Genomic DNA, 24,072 nt, shown 5'->3' with positions numbered 1-24,072 from the left:
ATCCATCAAATTAAAGCTTCAAATTTTCATCAGAAGTCATTAAATCTACAAATTGCTACCTTAGATTAAAGAACATAGAAAATAAATGAAACCTCAAGGAGATTTACCTCCATAGAAAGAATTTTCTTCATTTGCTCTACAATATAAGGGCTTTGGATATATTGATGTTAATCTATCGGGGTGGAGGATTTCCCTTGTATTGCTTTTTTCAAGGAAACAAAGGTAAATTTTGCAAGATTGACTTCATTAGTGCCCCCACGTAGCCTTAAGTTCAATATGCTATTTGAATTTCTTACAATTACGTAATCTTTTAGCTAACATGGTTCCTGCAGAACCTTTCCTTCAAATTTTAAGCTTTGGAGGAATGCAGGCATACTCCATTTTTTATGAATCAATAATTTGAGAGAAGAAATAGTGAGATATTCTCGAACCCAAAATGATGAAGTCTTACCATAGGTAATTTTAATAAAAATTTGAAATCAATATTTCATAATGTTCTCTGTCTTTGGAGTAGAAGTCTCAGTTCGGGCCAGATTGAGTAAAACCCCACAACATGAGACCTCAAGAGGAGCCACAATAGATAGAGTCACCCCATCTCTATTGTATTCAATACTTTTCAAATCGGTGAGAAGGGAGATAAGTTTGCAGGGGCATAGAAAAAGCCACAGGCCACGACACCCTTTTGTTTGAGCACAACCATATCACATGAATATTTAACACCATGGAAAAAAACTAAGCATGTAAGCAGAAAAGAAAATTTATTGGGACATTGAGATGATACTGGCTGATAATGATGATGATGATCGTGGTTAACGTCCACTGAGACCAAATTGGTCTACCGGACCTATAATTTTCTTAGTTTTTAATTGTCTGGCTCCTCGTCTTTCCTGGCGAGATTGGTGCTGTAGCTTTCTCTTTTTTTTTCTGTATGGTCTTCCAACTTCCTTTATCTTTCATCTCCTTCATCTCTTCTAGTTCTTGGGATATTGGTGTCTTAGCTTCGCGATTTATTATGTTCGTCCTTTTGAAGATAGTCGAAGAAGAATTTTGGTCTAGGAGATCTTCTTTGCTGTTAAACGAAGATTTATTTTGTGCAATATTCGAATCCTCATAACTGTTGATGCTTGAGGGGTCGTCGAGTTCAATGTTTTCTTGTTGGGTGGGGCTTTCTCCCTGCTTGTCTTGAGAGTTGTTTCTTTCTTGCCCAATTTCTTGTTATTCAGAGTTTTCTATAGAGTATTCTTCTTTGATGACAGTGTAGTGTTCTTTTGGTTCTCCCTCCCACCATGTAGATCTGTGGTGGTTTTTTATAGCAGAATTTTTCTGGGAGGCTTTTGGGCAATTTTTGGCTAGATGACCTGTCTCAAAGCAGGATTGACATTTGAAGAGGACACTTTCATAATCGAGTTTCTGGTTCCACACATAGTCTTTACTTGTTAGGTTTATTTCAGCTGGGAATTCAGTGTTGAAGTCCATTTCCACATAGATGCGTGCATAGGTGGTTCTACCATATTCCTCTGTTTCTGGGCACCTATAGTAAAATTTCCCAATTGCATTTCCAATAGCTTTTAGCGAGGAGAGAATCTGGCCAACTCAGCTATCGCCTCGGGATTCCATTTGTATCAACGGTGCTGGATTCTGCTGGCGATATAATGGCCAGGGACAATGCTATTGTCTTCCACTACTCTTGGTGGCCATTTGGATCTTATTCACCGCCTTTGTTATTATTTGCTCTACTTGGTCCAATGCTGTCGTCCCTAGTTTTGCTCTCGCTTTGTACCAGGACTCTGTGGGAGTCATGAAGGCTGCACGAGGTGCCAAAACGCATCTTCACTATCAGAGATGGTTTCCCGGGTAAGATTACAGCTGAGCGTAAGCTATTTTTTTTTCTTATTTTCTCTGGATTCAAACGATGGTAAAACCCTGTCCACTTTACAGGCTAAGTTTGATTTCTTTCTTGTAAGGTCTTCTTCAACTTATTACCTATTGTTTGTTTGTAGGTATTCTCCACTCTGGCTACGAGTTTGCTACCAGATGGGAGTGGAGTCCTCTAGGGATGGGGTTGCTATCTTGTCTTCCTCCGGGTAAGAGGGATTCTACACTTACTATATGTTGCAGCCTTTTGATCTGTTCTTGGGGAAGGAGATGGTCCACTTTTCTATACAATCTCGCTGTTTACTTGGATGATGGTGGTGTTTGCTAAGTGCATATATGTAGAGGCACAACCTCTCTGCTTTAGATCTTTTATTTTGCAAGAAGTTGTTTTCGAGGGTTTTACCTCTAGAATGTTGAGCCATTCTGGCCGACTTGTACTTTGTAATGTTTACCTACTGAGAGTCCTAGCTCTGTTCTTAATTTAACACAAGTGACACTTACATCTGTAAACTTGTTTAATGAGTAATAAAATGATAGACTCGTATTTTTAAAGATATTAATTTGGTTAATTTCATGCAGCTTGAAGGATTCTTCCCATTTATGCTCACTATAGTGTACATTTTCCTGGGTTCATGCGATGTCGTCGTGTGCTATTATTTCTTAAACTGTTATTTCTTCATCCCCTTTAGGATATGCTTTATTGTAAAGATTTTTCCCATATGGAAAATGTCTCGGACAATTTAATGGTTTGCTAGGTATTGTTTGAACTTTAGCTAGCGTTATTTCCGCCATTGGTTTGAAAGAATGTTCACAGTTAGGGTTTGGGTTCATAGATAAGACCGAGAGCTTGTCCCCCGGAATGTGGGGTCTAATCATTTAAAAAGGATATTAAATAGTTATTCCTCAAGTTTCATGCTATGATCATTTGGGTTCACCTGAAGGTTTATGGTGCTCCTCGACATTGTTTTGGGAGGAAGCTAATTCAACCTTCTATCACAAGGTTTTTGGCCAGAATCTGGTCTCTAGGGCTATTTCACTGTTTTCTCAAACTGTTTTCTCTTTTCTGAAAATCGAAATACGGCCTCATTTGTTTTTAGGATCGTTCTATATCATTCTTGTCGTGGTTGGAATATTTCCTATATTAAGCAGATCTCATGCAAATTCCAGTGCACTATTGGAACTATTGCAAACACAAGGTCCTTTCACAGGTCATGATATTTCGTTGCCACAGAATTATCAAAGAGAATGCCAGGAATTATTTAACAATCTAATTTTCATAGCCTCTAACACTAGTTATTTAGATAATAGGACTTTTATTACGTGATCCACTAACAAAGCTTAAACTTTCACAGAGAAACATGTTGTTTATTAAATAGAGCAAAATCTGGAATGAGATAGCGAAGACTATTAGGAGTCACTCTTGTTTTTTTTTTATAGTCGTTTCTTGTACCAATTCCTCAAGCACTCTTTATTACTCTATATTTAGCCCTACATTAGTTAACTGTTGTTTGTTTAACAAAACCGAATATTTTTAGCAAATCACTACTCTTTTATTTAACATGATAAATGCATGAATGTTTTTTCAACTGTATAGCTCTAGGATGCCTTTTGTTAGTTTTGTTTTTATCTTGAATGTAACACAGAGTTTTAATCTACTTCTACAGTACGCTCAAATTCTAGCTATTATATCATTTCAATGCAGACATTTTAAACATTAGCTACCTCATTATTATTTCTGAATGTTTTCTAAATATTCGAGACCCCTTACATGTACTGCTGTAACTTGCGAATATTGTTCCAGAAGCCAGGATTACCTCTGTTCTCCTGCTTCCAATCTACCACCCGACTTGAGATTTGCCTTTCAAGACCAGAATCTCCCCCCTAGCTCTCTTGCAAGACCACTGTCCTTAGCAAGACTCTTGCAGCTAGTGCTTGGCTATTTGGTCATCACCAGACTTAGCTGGATGTTTTTCATTTTTCCCTTTTTTCTGCCTGTCCTTACAACGCAAATTTTTCCTCCCCTCTCTCCCTTTTCTCTAGAAGCCCTTCCAGTTAGGGGAGGTAGTTAGGGTTGAAATCACAACAACTGTCTTTTCCCCAAATTCCTCCTTGAGAAGTTGCCAGCTCTTAAAAGAAAAACATTTCTTATCTTTTAATAAAAAAAATATTATTAAGTCCCACGATCGTTTGCTGGGGATGGGAGAAAGATGCGCTCTGCTAGGGTTTGCAGGAGCCGCCACAGAAGGACCTGACTAGAGGACGTTGCAGGAGTCAGCGCGAGCAAGGCTGAAGACGACAGGATAAGGAAGAGAATCAGGCAGGAGGGGCAGACCCGATTGCTGCGTTTTTTCACTTATTGGGCCAGGATAACAACAGAGAGACAGGAACTGAGAGGAAATGGAAGAGCCGAAGGGGGGGGGAGAGATCCCCTCCTTCAAGAATGTGGTAACCGGGGAGAACAGCGGGAGTGGAATGAGGCATAATCAGAAGGAAAGCCACGTCCCGGTCATGGGCAATTTATGGCAGAAAAGGATGAAAGGGAAATGTCTACCGCGGGCTCAAAAAAAACCAAGATATGTCATCCCTTGTAACAAGCTGGAGGAATACAACTGTTATATGAAGGACCATGCCCTGATTTGTAAATTCATTGGTTATTGGCCTTCGGAGAAGGAGCTACATCGATGGATTGACCAGAAATGGAAACCTCGAGGTCATATTGATCTGAAATTGGGAGCCAAAGGGTTTTTCACAGCAATCTTCACGAACGTGGAAGACAAGAACAGGATATTTGAAGAAGGACCATATTTTTTGAACAATGCAGGTCTGTTCATGAAATATTGGGAGGAACGATATAGCCCAGATAAGGAAAAGTTGCTGGAGGCACCAATCTGGGTCAGACTCTTTGGGTTGCCCGACGAATGCTGGGACCCTGAAATATTAGAAGGAATCGGCAACACAATCGGGAGTTTTGTTAAGATTGCAGAGGCTACAAAACGGGGTAAGTATAACTCCTTCGCAAGAATCTGTGTATACATGAATTTGGCGGAACCCCTTCCTGACAGCATTGAGGTGGAATATCATGATGAGGTTTGGGAACAGCCAATAGATTACGAACACATCCCTTTTAGATGCCGAAACTGTCATGAATACGGCCATTTATACAGGCAATGCCCGTTGAACAATGAGGAGGAACCAAAGAAAAGTCAGGAGGAAGTGTCTGGGGGTTTTCAGCAGGTTACAAGAAGACGAAGGCAAAACAAGGAAGGCCCTAGATCGCAACCTCAGGGGAAACCTGCTCAAATGTCAAGCCAGAACAAATTTCAGGTATTACAGGAGGGCAATGAGGATTATGAAATAAATTTAGAGGATGATGAGGATCCTGGGAACATCCCAATGGAAATAGTAAGGGAAGGTAAAGGAAAGGAAATAGACCCAGGAAAAATCGATGGAGAACGAACGGAGGAGCAGCTGGAAGATACCGCAATGCAATCACAAATGGAGGTGGAGAACCAGGCAGAAAACGAGGTTGAGGAAGAGAGAATAATGAAAAGGCTTCTTCAAGAATGGAAATACCTTGACAGAAGATTCATACCTGAAAAACAGAAACAGCTGTATAAGGAAGTATTCCAGAAATATAAGGAGAAAAAAGGGGAGAATATAGTCAAGCAGGTGATGACCGGAAATGATCAGGGGACAGAACTGATGGGACTGGACAGCTCTGGCAAGAACAGTAGAAAGAGGGGTCGTAAGACAATGAGCGAAACCATCCAGACGGTGGGAGAAGAGTTGATCAATTCAGGTAAGGTGATACCTCTGTCAGAGGTTTTTTTCCCCTCCTATCAAAAGTTTTAAATGATTGTCATCAGTTGGAATATCAGGGGTTTAAACAGTAAGGGTAAACAAAGGTACATGAAAGACAAGTTGAAAAAAGAGAAACCTAGCATTATGATTTTGCAGGAGACTAAAATATCGGTTCAACAGCTTGAGGGTATTATAGGAAAAAATAATCTTCATTACGAAGTGATGGGGTTGGATGCTATTGGATCTGCAGGAGGTATAGCAATTTTGTGGAACCCTAATGATATCATCCTGGATAGATGGACTAGTATGAGTAGAATCCTTACTGGTCAGGGTAGGATAGTGGGAACCAAGGAGCAGGTTGTTGTTTCAGGGGTTTATGGCCCCCCCTCCTTAGGTGAAAAAGAAAACTTCATAGCAAGCATGAAAGTTATCCGTAGACTGTATCCTGAAGCTGCCTGGATCATAGGGGGTGATTTTAACTTAATCAGATCCTTGGATGAGAAAAAAGGAGGGGTGAGGAAGGTGGACCAAATCATGGATAGATTCAATGAGATGATAGAGGATTTAAGACTAGTTGACATTCAAACTATCAATGGGATTTTTACCTGGAATAACAGGAGAGGAGGCAAAAACCAAATCGCTTCTAGGCTGGACAGATTCCTAGTTTCAGAAGCTATTATGAATAAAGACATTTTTGTAGAGGCAAAGATTATACCTTCCTTGGGGTCTGATCACTGGCCGATTAGATTAGAGATTGATATCAAAAAGAATCGTGGGAGGAGACCTTTCCGGTTTGAATCTTTCTGGTTGAGAGACCCAGAATTCATCAAGAGAATCGAGGAATGGTGGCGACAATCTTCTATGCAAGGTAAAGGAAAAATGCAAACGTTCCAATTAAAACTGAAAGAGCTGAAGGGAAAAATTAAAAAGTGGAACAAAGAAGAGTTTGGAAACATCTTTGAGGATAAACAAAAATTAGAAGGAGAAATGGAAAGCATTCAGCAAAAGATGATAGTGGAAGGCAGGACAGAGGATAGCATCAACAAAGAAGGGGTCATCCTTGGGAAATTAGAAGAAAGACGAAAGCAGGAGGAGGTTCTATGGAGACAGAAATCTCGAATAAAATGGTTAAGAGAGGGAGAACGAAATACTAAATTCTTCCATCAGGCAATGATTAAACATAGACAGAGGAACAGAATCCTATCCATTAAGGATAGGAATGGAAATAGAGCGGTGGAGCAAGAGGAGATTGAACAGGTTCTTGTGGATCACCACAAAGAAATCTTATCTGAACCACAGGTTGATAGATCTAGAGCTATTCAGGAAATCTGCTCGGCCATTCCCAGCCTTGTCACTGAAGACCAAAATAAGGCTCTGATGAGAGCTGCGACCCTCGAGGAGGTAGAAGAGACGGTGAAAGCAATGAAGAAGGGTACTGCCCCGGGACCAGATGGCTTCACAGTAGACTTTTACCAGGCGGGATGGCATTTCTTGGGGGGAGAGATCCTTGATCTGGTTGAAGAATCAAGAAGGAATCAAAAGGTATGGCCGGCTCTCAACGCTACCTTTTTTGCTTTAATTCCTAAAGGTGAAAATTTAGAGGATGCAAATGGCTTTAGACCAATAGCATTGTGCAATGTTATTTACAAGATTGTAACGTCCCTGATAGCTAAGAGATTAAAACCCCTTCTAGACCAGTTAATATCTACAGAACAAACTGGTTTTGTTGAAGGAAGACAGATCCTTGATGGTCTTGTTGTAACTCAGGAAGTTTTGCACTCTCTTAAGGTTAAAAAACAAAAAGGCATGCTGATTAAGCTGGACTTGTCTAAGGCTTATGACAGATTGAATTGGAATTATCTGGGAAAAGTCCTAGAGAGCTTTGGGTTTAATAAGAGGTGGATTGCTTGGATCCATAGTCTGATCTCCTCTCCAAATTTCTCTATCCTGGTCAATGGAACTCCAACGAAAACTTTTAATGCTTCTCGAGGAATTAGACAAGGAGATCCTTTATCCCCTTTTCTGTTCATCCTTGCAGCTGAAGGTTTGGGTCGCTTTATTAAACAAGAAAGAGAGGCAAACAGGTTGAAGGGTCTCAAGCTATGGGGGAATAATTTGCCCTTAACCCACCAACAATTCGTGGATGACATTATGCTTTTTGGAGAACCAACAGTCAAAGAAGTCAGACATATCAAAAGAATTCTGGATTTATTCGCGGAGGCATCTGGCCTGGAAATCAATAGAGACAAATCTTGTATCTTCATATTCAACACAATAGATCAGGTAAGAACCCATCTCACCAGACTTTTGGGTTTTAGAAGAGGGGAATTACCTACGAGGTATTTAGGTAATCTTCTAGACCTCACCTCTAAAAAGATGAAAAATTGGCAGGGTGTCTTGGATAAATTGAATGCAAAGGTAGCAAACTGGGCCTTCAGAGCCTTAAACATTGCAGGTAGAATAGTCTTGGTGAAATCTGTCTTGCAAGCTATCCCAATTTATTCTCTCTCGATAATGGCCGCACCTTTAGGGGTTTGTGCTAAAATCAGAGAAATCATAAGGAACTTCATCTGGAGAGGGTCTGACCAAAAAAAGAAGTGGGCTCTTGTATCTTGGGAACAGTTAACGGAGAGAAAGGAGAAAGGTGGTTTGGGGCTGAGAGACCCTGAAACTCTCAACAGGGTCCTGGGAGCCAAGTTGTGGTGGAGGTGGCTCAGGGGGGGCAATGATCTGTGGAAGAACATATGGAAGACTAAATATAACATGCCTGATTCAACGTTAGAGATCCTAAGGCAACAGGAAACGCCTAAAGGTTCTTCTATTTGGGACCTGGCTCGCCAGAACCGGGATCTGGTGGAAAAACATGCTTTCTGGGAGATCCGTGGAGGAGCAGAGGCAAATTTTTGGGAAGATAGGTGGCAACAGAGAGAAAGACTGAGTAGAATCCAAGATCTTAATCAAATCCGAGCCAGAATAGAAGGAAACAGGACTTGTGTTAGAGACTATTGGAAAGCTCATACTGTGGAAGAAGGGTGGAGAGTTTGGATTGATCCAGTGGAATGGGACAGGGAGATTGAACAAGACCTGCAAGACAAATACAAAAAAGAAGTTGGATCCAGGAAAATCAGAGCTCGTGATGGCCAAGATATCCTTAGGTGGGGGAATTCCATGAAAGGTCTGTTTACCACCAAAGAAGCTTATTACTTATTTGATCCTCAGAATGGGGATGTTGGAAACCTGGATTGGAAAGTCGTATGGGAAAATAATTGGTGGCCAAAAGTCTCCATATTCATATGGTTGGCTGCAAAAAATAAGATCCTAACCTGGGATAGAATCCAGAAAAAGGGCTTCAATGGGCCATCGATATGCTGTCTCTGCAATAAGGAGGGGGAGACCAGAGATCATCTTCTGATTAAATGTCCGTATTCTAAGAATCTGTGGGTGAATATTAAGCAGACCTTCAATAAACCAGGATTTGTCATCAGTGATTTTAATGAATTGGTCTTCAAATGGAATAAGGAAGTCTTCCAATGCAAGGTCGTTAAAAGAGCCTGGAATCTTATTCCGGGGTTTGTTATGTGGATGATCTGGAAGGAGAGAAATCGGAGGATTTTCCAGAATTTGTCAAAGGATCCGGAGACAATCTGGGTAAAAGCTGTAGAGCTCATGCGGGAAACAGTTCTGGTGGAGAGATGGTACGAGGATGATTGGAAGACAAATCAGGAGGAACAAGAAATTCTGATTAAGTTAAACTTAAAACTGGAGATGGTCCATCACAAGCTATCCGTCCCTCAGGACATGAGGAGCCAGAGCCCTGACAAATTCAGTTATCCCAGGGATACCTTTGTTAAGTTAAATTTCGATGGGGCTTCGAAAGGAAACCCAGGAGAAGCAGGCTTCGGAGGCATCTTCAGAGATAGTAATAAACAGGTCAGATGGATATTCGCAGAAGGGGGAGGAGAGATGACTAATAATGAAGCTGAATTCTGGGCCCTCCATCAAGGATTAAGGATTGCAGTTAGAAATGGTTATCCTAACCTGGAAATCGCGGGCGATTCTCAGATTGCAGTGGACATGGTGAGGAAATTAAATAATGGCAAGAGCTGGGAAAAAGCCACCAGCAGTTGGCGTACTGCGGGTATCGTTCAGGATATTGCAGTTCTCTTAAAAAAGATTGAGTATAAGGTAGTAAGTCATGTCCGCAGGAAAGGTAACCAGGCGGCTGATTACCTGGCCAATTGGGGCAGCAGAGGGAGGGGTAACAGGATTGACCAACAATGGAAGGCTGTGTGTGGAAACAGCGAGTGGAAAGAGTTGGCTGGGATCATTAACTCGGATTATGACCAAGCCACGTAAGCACCTTGTCGGATCATTGAGCTGGCATGAACAAAGGACGTGGAGATCCCGGTTTTTGATCAATGATCAATCGGGGAAGCTTAATGAAATGATGGTTGAGTACAGAGCTGTACTATGGCAGTGTGCGAAGGTAATGGCACTCGATCTTGCGCAGGGTGAGATCATTAATTTATGTATTTTCAGTGGAGGGGATGGTGGGCTGTCAGAAGCCTCGATAACAAACATTAACCAAGGAATAATTACCATTAATATTGCCAACCGAGCTAGCAAATGGCGGCATTCGTTCGCCGGTGATAAACGGTATGAGGAGGTCAAAAATCCTATTTATATCAAGATCGGGGAAGGCGATCGGACATCTGGTTGTTTCCAAATTGGGAGAGGAGTGATTAGGGTGTTGGAGAGCCGTCTGGCCTGGATTGAGCGCGTGGAATATCAGAGACCTCCCAGTAAAGGAAGCGGGCGAATTATGGAGACCAGGCAGCGGACCAAGGAGACTGAGGAACATCAAAGGGTGGCGACGGAGACGCAGGAACAGAAAGGGAAGGGCATAGCCCAGGATAGCCCCCCGACGGAGATTTGGGAAATTGAAGATGAGTCGGAGGAGGAACTTCCGCTGGGTGGTGATGGAGGGTGGTCGGTCACGCAGAAAAGGGCTGCTGCTGAGGGACAGCACCAGCAGTGTGAAGGGTTCTCTGAGCCGAAGGGGAAGAAGGAGCGGAGCCCGGGGCTGAGGAACCGTGCGAGAAACCCTGTTGAGGAAACGGAGGCGAGCAGAAAAAGAGGATGGGGCCAGAGGAAGAGGACGCAGGGGGAAGGTGAGAGTTCGGGGCGGAAGTTGAATCCTGAGAAAAAGACAAGGCAAACAGTGAATTATAGACTCAGACGGGCGGAAAGAGCGTTCCAGAGGGAGTCCAATCCCGCTGTTCGAAGAGTTATGCAGTTTATGGAGGAGGAGTCCCTCCAGAACCAGTCCGCTGACGAAATGGAAGAATGGGAGTCTCTGCTCCACGACCCTGGTCATACTAGGGGGCGAAGGACGCTCTTTAAACAGTCACTACACATTTACTGGGTGATGAAGGGGTTACTGGCGAAGGCGCTCGAGCAGGTGGCAAAAGAGATGGTGGAGCTGGTCAAGGGAGACCCGGACCTGCGCAGAGAGCTTAGCTTCATTCGTGTTGCTATGGAGCGACAAGAGGAAAAGATGGAGGCTATGCATCAACTGCTGAAGAGCATGCAACGAGATGATGCGGGAGGGACAAGTCAACAACCTGACATGGATACTGCCTGATCTAAGATATGCTGGAAAATCTTCACTGCCTTTTTAGCTGTAGTTTTTTGAGATTCTTAGAGAAAGATACTTGTTTTTTGCAGATCAATAGCATTAGGAACTCTAATGACTGTTTAGTAATTTTGGCTAAGATTCTGAGACTGTGGGCCTTTTATTTTTGGGCGGCTACCAGAAACTATAGGTGGTTTATCACCCGGTTTCCCCAAGTGGGCGGGTTCTCTATACTTTCCTGATGATATGTAAAGTTCTAATTTCTATCGAGTAATAGAATGGGTTCTACCTTAGCTTACAAAAAAAAAAAAAAAAAAAAAATATTATTAAATTTCAAACAGATAATAATATCATATTCAGTTTGTCTTTTACCACAGTAAAACCAAATATTTACATTTTTCGTGGGGCATTACATCTCCCCCTCCTGAAATTGGACATCGTCCCGATGTCTTTTGGCCATGAATAGCCAGGTGGCCTCATCAGGCCCAAAGTGCTGCGACTACAGTTTAACTTAGGTAATAGCTCGTTTCTGCAGCATTACTTCTCTCTGGTCGAGGATGTTCAGCGGCTCAACTAAGATTTCTCCTTCCGACTCGACCTAAAACATGCAATATCTTAAATCAGTTAAAAAAATAACTCATTTAGATTTATCTACCGAAGCTATTTCGTACCTGTATATCCTGCCAGCTGACTACATGCTTAGGATCATAAATATATTTTTTTAATATGGAAACATGGAAGATGTTGTGGACCCGTATATGACTCGGCAAAGCGAGCTGGTATGCTACCGACCCAGTTCTTGCTAAGACCTGAAAAGGTCCACAAAATCGGGGTGCCAACTTAGCGCACCCGCTCCATTGTAATGTGCTTTTTTTTGCTCTAATTCTCACATACACATGATCACCAACTCGATATTCCTTAAAATTCCTTTTCCGGTTAGCAAAGTTCTTTTGCCTATCCTGAGCTGCCTTTAGATTGGATCATACCTTCTTAACCATTTCCTCCATTTCCTTAAGCATTTCAAGTCCTAACATCAATATGTCTTCCAGTCCACCCCAGCATGAGGGCGTGCGACACTTCCGTCCGTACAATACTTCAAGTGGGCTCATTTGCAATGATGTATGCTAGCAATTATTGTACGCGAACTCAACCAAGTGCAGATAATCTTCCCACTTGGTTGGTTGCTGCATTACATATGCTCTTAACATGTCTTCCACCACCTGGTTCACCCGTTCTATTTGTCCGTCAGTCTGAGGGTTATAAGCTGTACTAAAATTCAACTGGGTTCCCAATTCTCCAAACAATGTTTTTCAAAACGCCTATGTAAAATTTACATCACGGTCTGAAATTATTGTTTTTGGTAACCCATGTAGCCTAAATATATTCTACATAAAACTATGGGAAATCTGCACAGCTCTATAAGTAGATTGCACATGTATAAAATGTGTTGATTTACTTAACTTGTCCACCACCACCATGATGGAGTTGTTATTTTTCTTTGACTTGGGAAAACCTGTTATGAAGTCCATAGAGATGGTTTCCCACTTCCATTCTGTAATGGGTAATGGTTGTAATAACCTCGCAGGGTGTTGGTGTTCTGCTTTAATTTGATGGCACTCCAGACAACATGTCAAGTACTCAGCCACATATTTCTTCATACCCAGCCAATAATATTCCTTTTGGGGTGCAGTGATCATTTTCTGATATCCTGGGTGTCCAACATAGTGACTTTTATGAAATTATCCAAAATCAAGCTTTTAATGCTGTTCTGATTGGGAACGTACAACCTTTTCTTACAATACAACATTCCAGCAACATCCAAAGCATAACCTTGTTGTTTTTCCTTGCTGGTTGAGTGTTGAACTTGCTGTTTTATTCGCTGATATGTGGTATCTTGTTCTACTACCTTTTTAATCATTTCTTCGAAGGGGCTTTTCCGTTCGCTGCAAGAAATCTCATATAGACATTGTAATTTTCGACTTAAAGCGTCCACCAACCAATTCTCTTTCCATTTCAAATGCTTGATCTCAAAATCAAAACCACTTAGGAAATCCACCCATCGTGCTTGCCTAGCATTTAAGGTGGGCTGGATAAAATAATTGGTCAGACTATGGTGGTCTGTCAATAATAAAATTTTTCTTCCCATAAGATAGTGTCACCATATTTTTAAAGCATGAATGATGACTGCCAATTCCAGATCATAACCATTATATTTCTACTCACGCTCTTTTAATTTTCTTGACTTGTAAGTAATTACCTTCCTTTCTTGCATTAACATGCCTCTCACCCCTTCCTTACTTGTGTCTGTGCACACCACATATTCTTTACTAGGATCGACTATGCTTAGAATGAGTGCGGTGGTGAGTAGATGCTTAAGTTGCTCAACTTTTTTTTGACATTTTGGGGTCCATCTAAAGGTTTTTCTTTTTTCTGTAAGGAAGTGATATGATAATCTACTCTCAAAAATCCTTCTACAAACCATCTGTAATAACCTGCTAGTCCCATGAAGGATCTGATGTTTGCCACATCCTTTGGTATCGACCATTCCATTATGGTCCTTATCTTTTCGAGATCCACCAAGATCCCTTCTTTAGCGATTATATGCCCAAAATATTGTATTCGTTCCTTAAAGAAATCGCACTTGCTGAACTTGGCATATAATTGGTGTTCTCGGAGGGTTTGTAGTACCAATCTGAGGTGCTCCTTATGCTCCTCCATAGTTCAGTAATATATCAGTATATCATCAATAAAAATTAGCACAAACTTATCCAAATACTGATGAAATATGCTGTTCATTAAACACATAAAGGTTGTGAGGGCATTGGTTAACCCAAAGGGTAACACCACAAACTCATAATGACCATATCATGTTCTAAAACAGTTTTAGCTATGTCTTCTTCTTTAATCCTCATTTGGTGATACCCTGATTTCAAATCAATCTTCGAGAATACCATTGCTCCTTTTACTTGATCAAAAAGTTCATCAATACGGGGTAGAGGATACTTATTTTTGATTGTCAATTTATTCAATTGACGATAATCCATACACATGCGAAGGGTCCCGTCTTTCTTCTTAACGAACAACACTGAGGCTCCCTAGGGTGACACACTGGGGCGAATGTAGTTTTTGTCTAACAGCTCCTGTAATTGCATTTTTAACTCTGTCAATTCTGGTGTGCTCATTCTGTAGGGTGCTCGGGATACCGGGGCTGCTCCTGGCACCAATTCGATGGTAAAATCTATGTCTCTCTTGGGTGGCAGTCCAGGAATCTCTTCCGGAAACACATCAGCAAATTCTTGTATCACAGGAATGTTTTCCAATGTGGCTGTTTTATTTTTCGAGTTGGCATAACCCACTTGGATGGCATAAATCTGACATCCTTTCCTAATGCATTTTGCCAACTAAGAGGTGGTTATTGGCTGAATCTGCACTGGCCACTTAATTCCTTGCATCTCTTACTTTACTCCAAGCTCATCTTTGTAACAGATAGTCTTTATTTTATAGTTTATAATGGACCAGTGTTTTTCTAACTAGTCCATACCAATCAGTACATCATATGAACCCAGGGTAAGCACGTTTAAATCTGCCATCACTGGCTGTCTTGCTATCTTTAAAGGGCAGTTTTGAGCAAGCACTCGTCTCTTTGCCCCTGTTGCTAGTTGTACTAGCTAAGGGTCTTTAAATTTAATAGGTTGAAATTTACAATGCTCCACAACCTTAGGACTAATATAAATTAATGTAGCTCCAGGATCAATTAAAACAGTTACAGCAAGGCCTAAGATCTTATTTTCAAACTCCACCATGGTCAGCTGGTACTCCACCTCATGATCTTCTAGGGTAGCATTAATATTTTGTAAACTACGTTCTACATTGCCAATTGTAGATGATTCATAGATCTATGATACCTATTTGGTTCCCTTTCGTTGAGGGCAGTTTTTTACGTAATGAGGCCCACTACATCCCCAACATTTTACTGGAGGCCTTGTTGTCCCTTCATTTTCTACTTTTCCAAGTTGTTCACTAATTCTGGGCTCATTGGTTGGCTTTGATCTGAGCGGATTCTTCTGTATATTTATGCTATTTTTCCCTTTAGCAAATCCTTTGTTACCACCACCTCGATTTCCTTTAGTATTTCCAGCCAACTTGTTGCTTCTCTTATCAACCCACCTTTTACCCAGGATTTCTCCCTTTTATTTACTTTGCTGGTAAAAAATCCTGGCTTTATATATTATCTCATCCATCGTCTTTGGATTGTCAAAATCAATTCTTTCCCGCATGGTCAAAGGTAAACTACTGACAAACCTCTGTACTTTACCCTTTTCCTCTCGAATATAAGGCACATAATGGAGAAATGAAGTAAAACGAGTAATGAACTCATCCATTATTTTCTGTCCCAGTCGCAGGTCATGGAATTCTCTTACTTTTTCGTCATAAAAATGTTCGGTCAGGTATCTCTCCTTAAATTATTTTTGAAAATTTTCCCAAGTAATATTCTGTTCACTTACTCCTCTTACAATCTTAACTTCTTCCCACCACAGGGTGGCTTTACCCTGTAATTGGAAAATGTCCAACTGTGCCTTGAGGTTGTTATCGTATTCATATAGCCGGAAGTATTTGTTCATATTAATCAACCAAGCCTCGCCTGCTTCCTCCAATTCTCCATCAAAGTGTGGTGGTTTTATCTTATGAAACTCCCCTTGCAATTCTATCCGTTGCCTTTTTTATGTCTATTTCTCGGAAGCATTATCAGATCGTTCTTCTCATTCTTCCTCCCTTCCTTCTAACTCTTCTGGTTATGTGTGGTGATTCTACTCCTTTGACACCCTTTGCTGCTCAGGGTTAGGATTCAGCAGTTGCTGATTCTACTTGTTATAATCCTTTCATGTTCCATGGTTAACCTTGTGTTATCCTCCTGCAATCGGGCCATTTCATTTTTCAACTCCTGTATTGTCTCTAATATTGCAACGTTCGTATTGCGAGCCTCCTCTCCAAGCTGTACCCATAATTTTGGGTTATTTCCAGGGCTTGTTTCAAGTCCCTGACCCACCACAAACCTATGTAGAACACTATCTCCTCTTCTCATATTGGTTGTCTTGTGTTTTCCTATTCTTAACATAAGAAAAGAAACAGAAAAAGGGTTAACACATTAACTATTTTCTTTGAATCCAAAATAGAACTGAAAATAAAAATATATAATGAATTCACTTTATTTGTTTATTTCCCAGAGGCCATAGTTTTTGAAACTTGGCTCTGATACCACTTGTCATATACCTAAATAAAAAACATTGCAACCATATGATAATACATGATTTAATCGTACTGAGTCCATATATTTTTAATCTAACACTTGTATGTTTCTACCATTGCACCTATGGAATATGACCCCACTGTATATAAGCGAGTTGATACAGGCCATTGATTTGCATTGAGCCTTGTGCTGCATGATCGATATCCGTTGGTTTAGTGGTTTTTTCTGGATAACTCTGATATTTATTTATTGCCTACACTATCCACTGGTACGTGGCGTGGGTAATCCTGGCCAACATAACTATTGCCTCGAGATTCCATTTGTGTCAATGGTGTTGGAATCTGCTGGCGATCTAACGGCCAGGGACAATGCTCTTGTCTTTCACTACTCTTTGTGGAGATTCGGGTCTGATTCACCACCTTTGCTATTGTTTGCTCTGCTTGGTCCACTACTGTTGTCCCTGGTTTTGCTCTCGCTTTGTACTAGGACTCTGTGGGGGTCATGAAGGCCACACGAGGTTCCAAAAGTCGTCTTCACTACCAGAGATGGTTTCCCGGGTGAGATTACAGCTGAGCAAAAGCTATTTTTTTCTTATTTTCTCTGGATTCAAACGGTGGTAAAACCTTGTCCACTTTATAGGCTAAGTTTTATTTCTTTCATGTAAGGTCTTCTTAAATTTCTTACCTATTGTTTGTTTGTATGTATTCTCCACTCTGGCTGCGAGTTTGATACCAGATGAGAAGTGGAGTCCTCCAGAGATGGGGTTGTTATCTTGTCTTCCTCCGGGTAAGAGGGATTCTGCATTTACTGTATGTTGCAATATTTTGATTTGTTCTTGCGAAAGGAGATGGTCCACTTTTCTATACAATCTAGCTGTTTACTCGGACGATGGCTCATATTGGTGTTTGCTATGTGCATATATGTAGAGGCACAACCTCTCTGCTTTAGATATTTTATTTTGCAAGAAGCTATTTTCGAGCGTTTTACCTCTAGAACGTTGAGCTGCTCTAGCCAACTTGTACTCTGTAATGTTTACCTACCGAGAGTCCTAGCTCTGTTCGTAATTTAACATAGGTGGACACTTACGTCTATAAACTTGTTTAATGAGTAATCAAATGATAGACTCGTATTTTTAAAGATAGTAATTTGGTTAATTTCATGCATCTTGAAGGATTCTTCCCAGTTATGCTCTCTATAGTGTACATTTTCCTAGGTTCATGCGATGTCACCATGTGTTATTATTTCTTAAACTGTTATTTCTTCATCCCCTTCAGGATATGCTTTATTGTAAAGATTTTTCCCATATGGAAAATGTCTCGGACAATTTAATGGTTTGCTGGGTATTGTTTAAGCTTTAGCTAGAGTTATTTCCATTGTTGGCTTGAAAGAATGTTCACAGTTAGGGTTTGGGTTCATAGATAAGACCGGGAGCTCGTCCCTCCGGAATGCAGGGTCTAATCATTTAAAAAGAATGTTAGACGGTTATTCCTCAAGTTTCATGTTATGATCATTTGGGTTCACTTGAAGGTTTCTAGTGCTCCTCGACACTGTTCTCGCAGGAAACTAATTCAACCTTCTATCACAAGGTTTTTGGCTAGAACCTGGTCTCTAGGGCTATTTCACTATTTTTTGCAAACTGTTTTCTCTTTTCTGAAATTCGAAATATGGCCTCATTTGTTTTCAGGATCATTCTATATCATTATTGTTGTGGTTGGAATATTTCTTATTTTAAGCAGATCTCACGCAAATTCCAGTGCACTATTGGAACTATTGCAAACACAAGGTCATTTCACAGGTCATGATATTTAGTTGCACAGAATTATCGAAGAGAATGCCAGGAATTATTTAACAATCTAGTGTTCATAGCCTCTAACACTAGTTATTTAGATAACAAGACTTTTATTATGAAATTCACTAACAAAGCTTAAAATTTCACAGAGAAACATGTTGTGTATTAGATAGAGCAAAATCTAGAATCAGATCGCGAAGACTATTAGGAGTCACTCTTATTTTTTTTATAGTCTTTTCTTGTACCAATTCCTCAAGCACTCTTTACTCTGTATTTAGTCCTACATCAGTTAATTGTTGTTTGTTTAACAGAACCCTACTCTTTTTAGCAGAGCACTACTCTTTTATTTAACAGAATAAATGCATGAATGTTTTTTCAACTGTATAGCTCTAGGATGCCTTTTGTTAGTTTTGTTTTTATCTTGAATGTAACACAAAGTTTTAATCTACTTCTACAGTACGCTCAGATTCTAGATATTATATAATTTCAATGCAGACATTTTAAAAATTAACTAGCTCATTATTATTTCTGAATGTTTTCTAAATATTCCGGACCCCTTAGCTGTACTGCTGTAACTTGCAAATCTTGTTCCAGAAGTCGAGATTACCTCTGTTCTCCTGCTTCCATTCTACCACCCGACCTTGAGATTTGTCTTTCGAGACTAGAGTCTCCCCCTAGCTCTCTTGCCAGACCACTGTCCTCACCAAGACACTTGCACCTAGTGCTTGGTTATCTGGTCATAACTAGACTTCGCCATTTTTCTCCTTTTTCTCTTTTTTTTTCTACCTGTCCTTATAGCGCAAATTTTTCCTCCCCTCTCTTCCTTTTCTCTGGAATCCCTTCCAGTTAGGGGAGGTAGTTAGGGTTGCAATCACAACAACTGTCTTTTCCCCAACTTCCTCCTTGAGAAGTTGCTAGCTCTTAAAAGAAAAACTGTTCTTATCTTCTAATAAAAAAAATATTATTAAATTTCAAACAGATAATAATATCATATTCAGTTTGTCTTTTACCACAGTAAAACCAAATATTTACATTTTTCATGGGGCATTACATCTCCCCCTCTTGAAATTGGACATCGTCCCAATGTCTTTTTGTGATGAACATCCCTCGATAATCTTTTTTCATGAGCTCTTCATCTTCCCAGGTGGCCTCATCAGCCTAAAGTGCTACCACTTCACTTTAACTTAGGTAATAGCTCGTTTCCGCAGCATTACTTCTCTCCAGTCTAGCATGTTCAGCGGCTCGGCTAAGATTTCTCCTTCCAGCTTGACCTGAAACATGCAATATCTTAAATCGGTTAAAAAAAAACTCATTTAGATTTATCTATCGGAGCTATTTCTTACTTGTATATCCTGCCAGCTGATTACATGCTTAGGATCATAAACATATTTTTTAATACAGAAACATGGAAGACGTTCTGGACCCATATATGACTTGGCAAAGCAAGCTGGTATGCTACCGGCCCAATTCTTGCTAAGACCTGAAAAGGTCCACAAAATCGGGGTGCCAACTTAGCGCACCCGCTCCATTGTAATGTGCTCTTTTTTGCTCGAATTCTCACATACACATGATCACCGACTTGATATTCCTTAAACTTCCTTTTCCAGTCAGCAAAGTTCTTTTGCCTATCCTGAGCTGCCTTTAGATTGGATCATACCTTCTTAACCATTTCCTCCATTTCCTTAAGCATTTCGGGTCCTAACATCAATCTGTCTTTCGGTCCACCCCAGCTTGAGGGCGTGCAAAAATTCCGCCCGTACAATACTTCAAATGGGCTCATTTGTAATGATGTATGATAGCCATTATTGTATGCGAACTCAACCAAGTGCATATAACCTTCCCACTTGGTTGGTTGCTGCATTACATATGCTCTTAACATGTCTTCCACCACCTGATTCATTCGTTCTATTTATCCGTCAGTCTGAGGGTGATAAACTGTACAAAAATTCAACTTGGTTCCCAATTCTCCAAACAATGTTTTCCAAAAGGCCAATGTAAATTTTACATCACGGTCTAAAATTATTGTTTTTGGTAACCATGAAGCCTAAATATATGATTCATAAAAATATGGGCAATCTGCACAGCTCTATAAGTAGATTGCACAAGTATAAAATGTGCCGATTTACTTAACTTGTCCACCACCACCATGATGGAGTCATTATTTTTCTTTGACTTGGGCAAACCTGTTATGAAGTCCATAGAGATGGTTTCCCACTTCCATTCCGGAATGGGTAATGGTTGTAATAACCTTGCAGGGTGTTGGTGTTCTGCTTTAATTTGTTAGCACTCCAGACAACGTGTCAAGTACTCAGCCACATCTTTCTTCATACCTAGCCAATAATATTCCTTTCAGAGTGCAGTGATCATTTTCTGATATCCTGGGTGTCCAACATAGTGACTTTTATGAAATTCATCCAAAATAAAGTTTTTAATGCTGTTCTGATTAGGCACATACATCATTTTCTTATAATACAGAATTCCAGCAGCATCCAAAGCATAACCTTGGTGTTTTTCCTTTCTGGTTGAGTGATAAACTTTCTGTTTTATTTGCTGATATGCGGTATCTTGTTCTGCTGCCTTTTTAATCATTTCTTCGAAGGGGCTTTTCCCTTCGCTGCAAGAAATCTCATATAGACATTGTAATTTTCGACTTAAAGCATCCGCCACCCGATTCTCTTTCCCTTTCAAATGCTTGATCTCAAAATCAAAACCACTTAAGAAATCCACCCACCGTGCTTGCCTAGCATTTAAGGTGGGCTGGCTAAAATAATTGGTCAGACTATGGTGGTCTGTCAATAATAAAAATTTTCTTCCCATAAGATAATGTCGCCACATTTTTAAAGCATGAATGATGGCTGCCAATTCCAGATCATAAGCGGAATATTTCTACTCATGCTCTTTTAATTTTCTTGACTCGTAAGAAATTACCTTCCCTTCTTGCATTAACACACCTCCTACCCCTTCCTTACTTGCGTCCGTGCACACCACATATTCTTTACTAGGATCAGCTATGCTTAGAATAGGTGTGGTGGTGAGCAGATGCTTAAGTTGCTCAAATTTTTTTTGGCATTCTGGGGTCCATCTAAAGGTTTTTATTTTTTCTGTAAGGAAGTGATAGGATAAGCTACTCTCAAAAATCCTTCTACAAACCGTCTGTAATAACCTGCTAGTCCCATGAAAGATCTGATGTCTGCCACATCGTTTGGTACCGGCCATTCCATTATGGTCCTTATCTTTTCGGGATCCACTGTGATCCCTTCTTTAGTGATTATATGCCCCAAATATTGTATTTGTTCCTTAAAGAAATCACACTTGCTGAACTTGGTGTATAATTGGTGTTCTTGGAGGGTTTGCAGTACCAATCTGAGGTGCTCCTTATGCTCCTCCATAGTTCGGGAATATATCAGTATATCATCAATAAAAATTAGCACAAACTTATCCAAATACTGATGAAATATGCTATTCATTAAACACATAAAGGTTGCGGGGGCGTTGGTTAACCCAAAGGGTAACACCACAAACTCATAATGACCATATCGTGTTCTAAAAGTAGTTTTAGCTATGTCTTCTTCTTTAATCCTGATTTGGTGATACCCTGATCGCAAATCAATCTTCGAGAATATCGTTGCTCCTTTTACTTGATCAAAAAGTTCATCAATATGGGGTAGAGGATACTTATTTTTGATTGTCAATTTATTCAATTGACGATAATCCATACACATGCAAAGGGTTCCGTATTTCTTCTTAACGAACAACATTGAGGCTTCCCAGGGTGACACACTGGGGAGAATGTAGTTTTTGTCTAACAGCTCCTGTAATTGCATTTTTAACTCTGTCAATTATGGTGCTCATTCTGTAGGGTGCTCGGGATACCGGGGCTGCTCCTGGCACCAATTCGATGGTAAAATCTATGTCTCTCTTGGGTGGCAGTCCAGGAATCTCTTCCGAAAACACATCAGCAAATTCTTGTATCACAGGAATGTTTTCCAATGTGGCTGTTTTATTTTTCAAGTTGGCATAACCCACTTGGATGGCATAAACCTGACATCCTTTCCTAGTGCATTTTTCCAATTGAGAGGCGGTTATTGGCCGAATCTGCACTAGCCGCTTAATTCCTTGCTTCTCTTGCTTTACTCCAAGCTCATCTTTGTAACATATAGTCTTTGTTTTAAAGTTTATAATGGACCAGTGTTTTTCTAACCAGTCCATACCAATCAGTACATCATACGAACCCAGGGGAAGCATGTTTAAATCTGCCATCACTGGCTGTCTTGCTATCTTTAAAGGGCAGTTTTTGACCTTAGCAAGCACTCGTCTCTTTGCCCCTATTGTCAGCTGTACTAGCCAAGGGTCTTTAAATTTAACAGGTTGCAATTTACAATGCTCCAAAACCTTAGGACTAATATAACTTAATGTAGCTCCAGGATCAATTAAAACAGTTACAACAAGGTCTAAGATCTTACCTTCAAACTCCACCATGGTCGGCTGGTACTCCGCCTGACGATCTTCCAGGGCAGCATTAATATTTGGTAAACTACATCCTACATCACCAACTGTAGATGCTTCATAAATCTGGGAAACCTGTTCGGTTCCCTTTCGTTGAGAGAAATTTTTTACATAATGAGGCCCACTACAACCCCAACATTGCACTGGAGGCCTTACTGTCCCTTCATTGTCTATTTTTCCAGGTTGTTCGCTGATTTTGGACTCATTGGTTAGCTTTGATCTGAGCGGATTCTTCTGTATATTTCTGCTCTTTTGCCCTTTGACAAATCCTTTGTTACCACCACCTCGATTTCCTTTAGTATTTCCAGCCATATTGTTGCTTCTCTTATCAACCCAACTTTTACCCAGGATATCTCCCTTCTATTTACTTTGCTGGTAACAAATCTTTGCTTTACGTATTACCTCATCCATCATCTTTGGATTATCAAACTCAATTCTTTTCCGCATGGTCAAAGGTAAACTACAAACAAACCTCTGTACTTTAGCATTTTCCTCTCAAATATAAGGCACATAACGGAGCAATGAAGTAAAACGAGTGATGAACTCATCCATTGTCTACTGTCCCAGTCACAGGTCATGGAATTCTCTTGCTTTTTCGTCATAAAAATGTTCGGTCATGTATCTTTCCTTAAATTATTTTTGAAAATTTTCCCAAGTAATATTCTATTCACTTACTCCTCTTACAATCTTAACTTCTTCCCACCACAGGGTGGCTTTCCCCTGTAATTTGAAAATGGCCAACCGTGCCTTGACGTTGTTATCATATTCATATAGCTGGAAGTATTTTTTCATATTAATCAACTAAGCCTCGACTGCTTCCTCCAATTCTCCATAAAAGTGTGGTGGTTTTATCTTATGAAACTCCCCTTGCAATTCTATCTGTTTCCTTTTTTATGTCTGTTTCTCGGAAGCATTATCAGATCGTTCTTCTCGTTCTTCCCCATTTCCTTATGATTTTTCTGGTTCTGTGTGGTGATTCTGCTCCTCAGACATCCTTTGCTACACAACGCTGGGATTCAACGGTTGTTGATTCTGCTTGTCAGATAGGCTCTTTATAATCCTTTCCTGTTCCATGGTTAACCTCGCATTATCCTCCCGCAATTGGGCCATTTCATTTTTCAACTCCTATATTGTCTCTAATATTGCAAGGTTCGTACTGAGAGCCTCCTCTCCAAGTTGTACCCATAATTCTAGGTTATTTCTAGGGCTTGTTGCAGG

At 40.4% G+C, this 24,072-nt stretch overlaps 1 protein-coding gene across 1 annotated transcript; it reads right to left on the bottom strand.

Moving 5' to 3' along the window:
• Positions 1-22,092: 22,092 nt before the first annotated feature.
• On the bottom strand, positions 22,093-22,608 carry LOC149264479 (uncharacterized). Its single transcript, XM_089399143.1, has one exon. It carries the CDS (start codon positions 22,606-22,608, stop codon positions 22,093-22,095), a length of 516 nt encoding a protein of 171 aa, XP_089255269.1.
• Positions 22,609-24,072: the final 1,464 nt, after the last annotated feature.

This window comes from Pinus tabuliformis, chromosome 6 (assembly GCF_031772625.1).
Source record: "Pinus tabuliformis cultivar Carrire ecotype Pingquan chromosome 6, CPIR1, whole genome shotgun sequence".
NCBI classification, from domain to species: domain Eukaryota; kingdom Viridiplantae; phylum Streptophyta; class Pinopsida; order Pinales; family Pinaceae; genus Pinus; species Pinus tabuliformis.
Note: the sequence above shows the minus strand (reverse complement) of the source record. Positions and strands in the feature narration are given on the sequence as shown.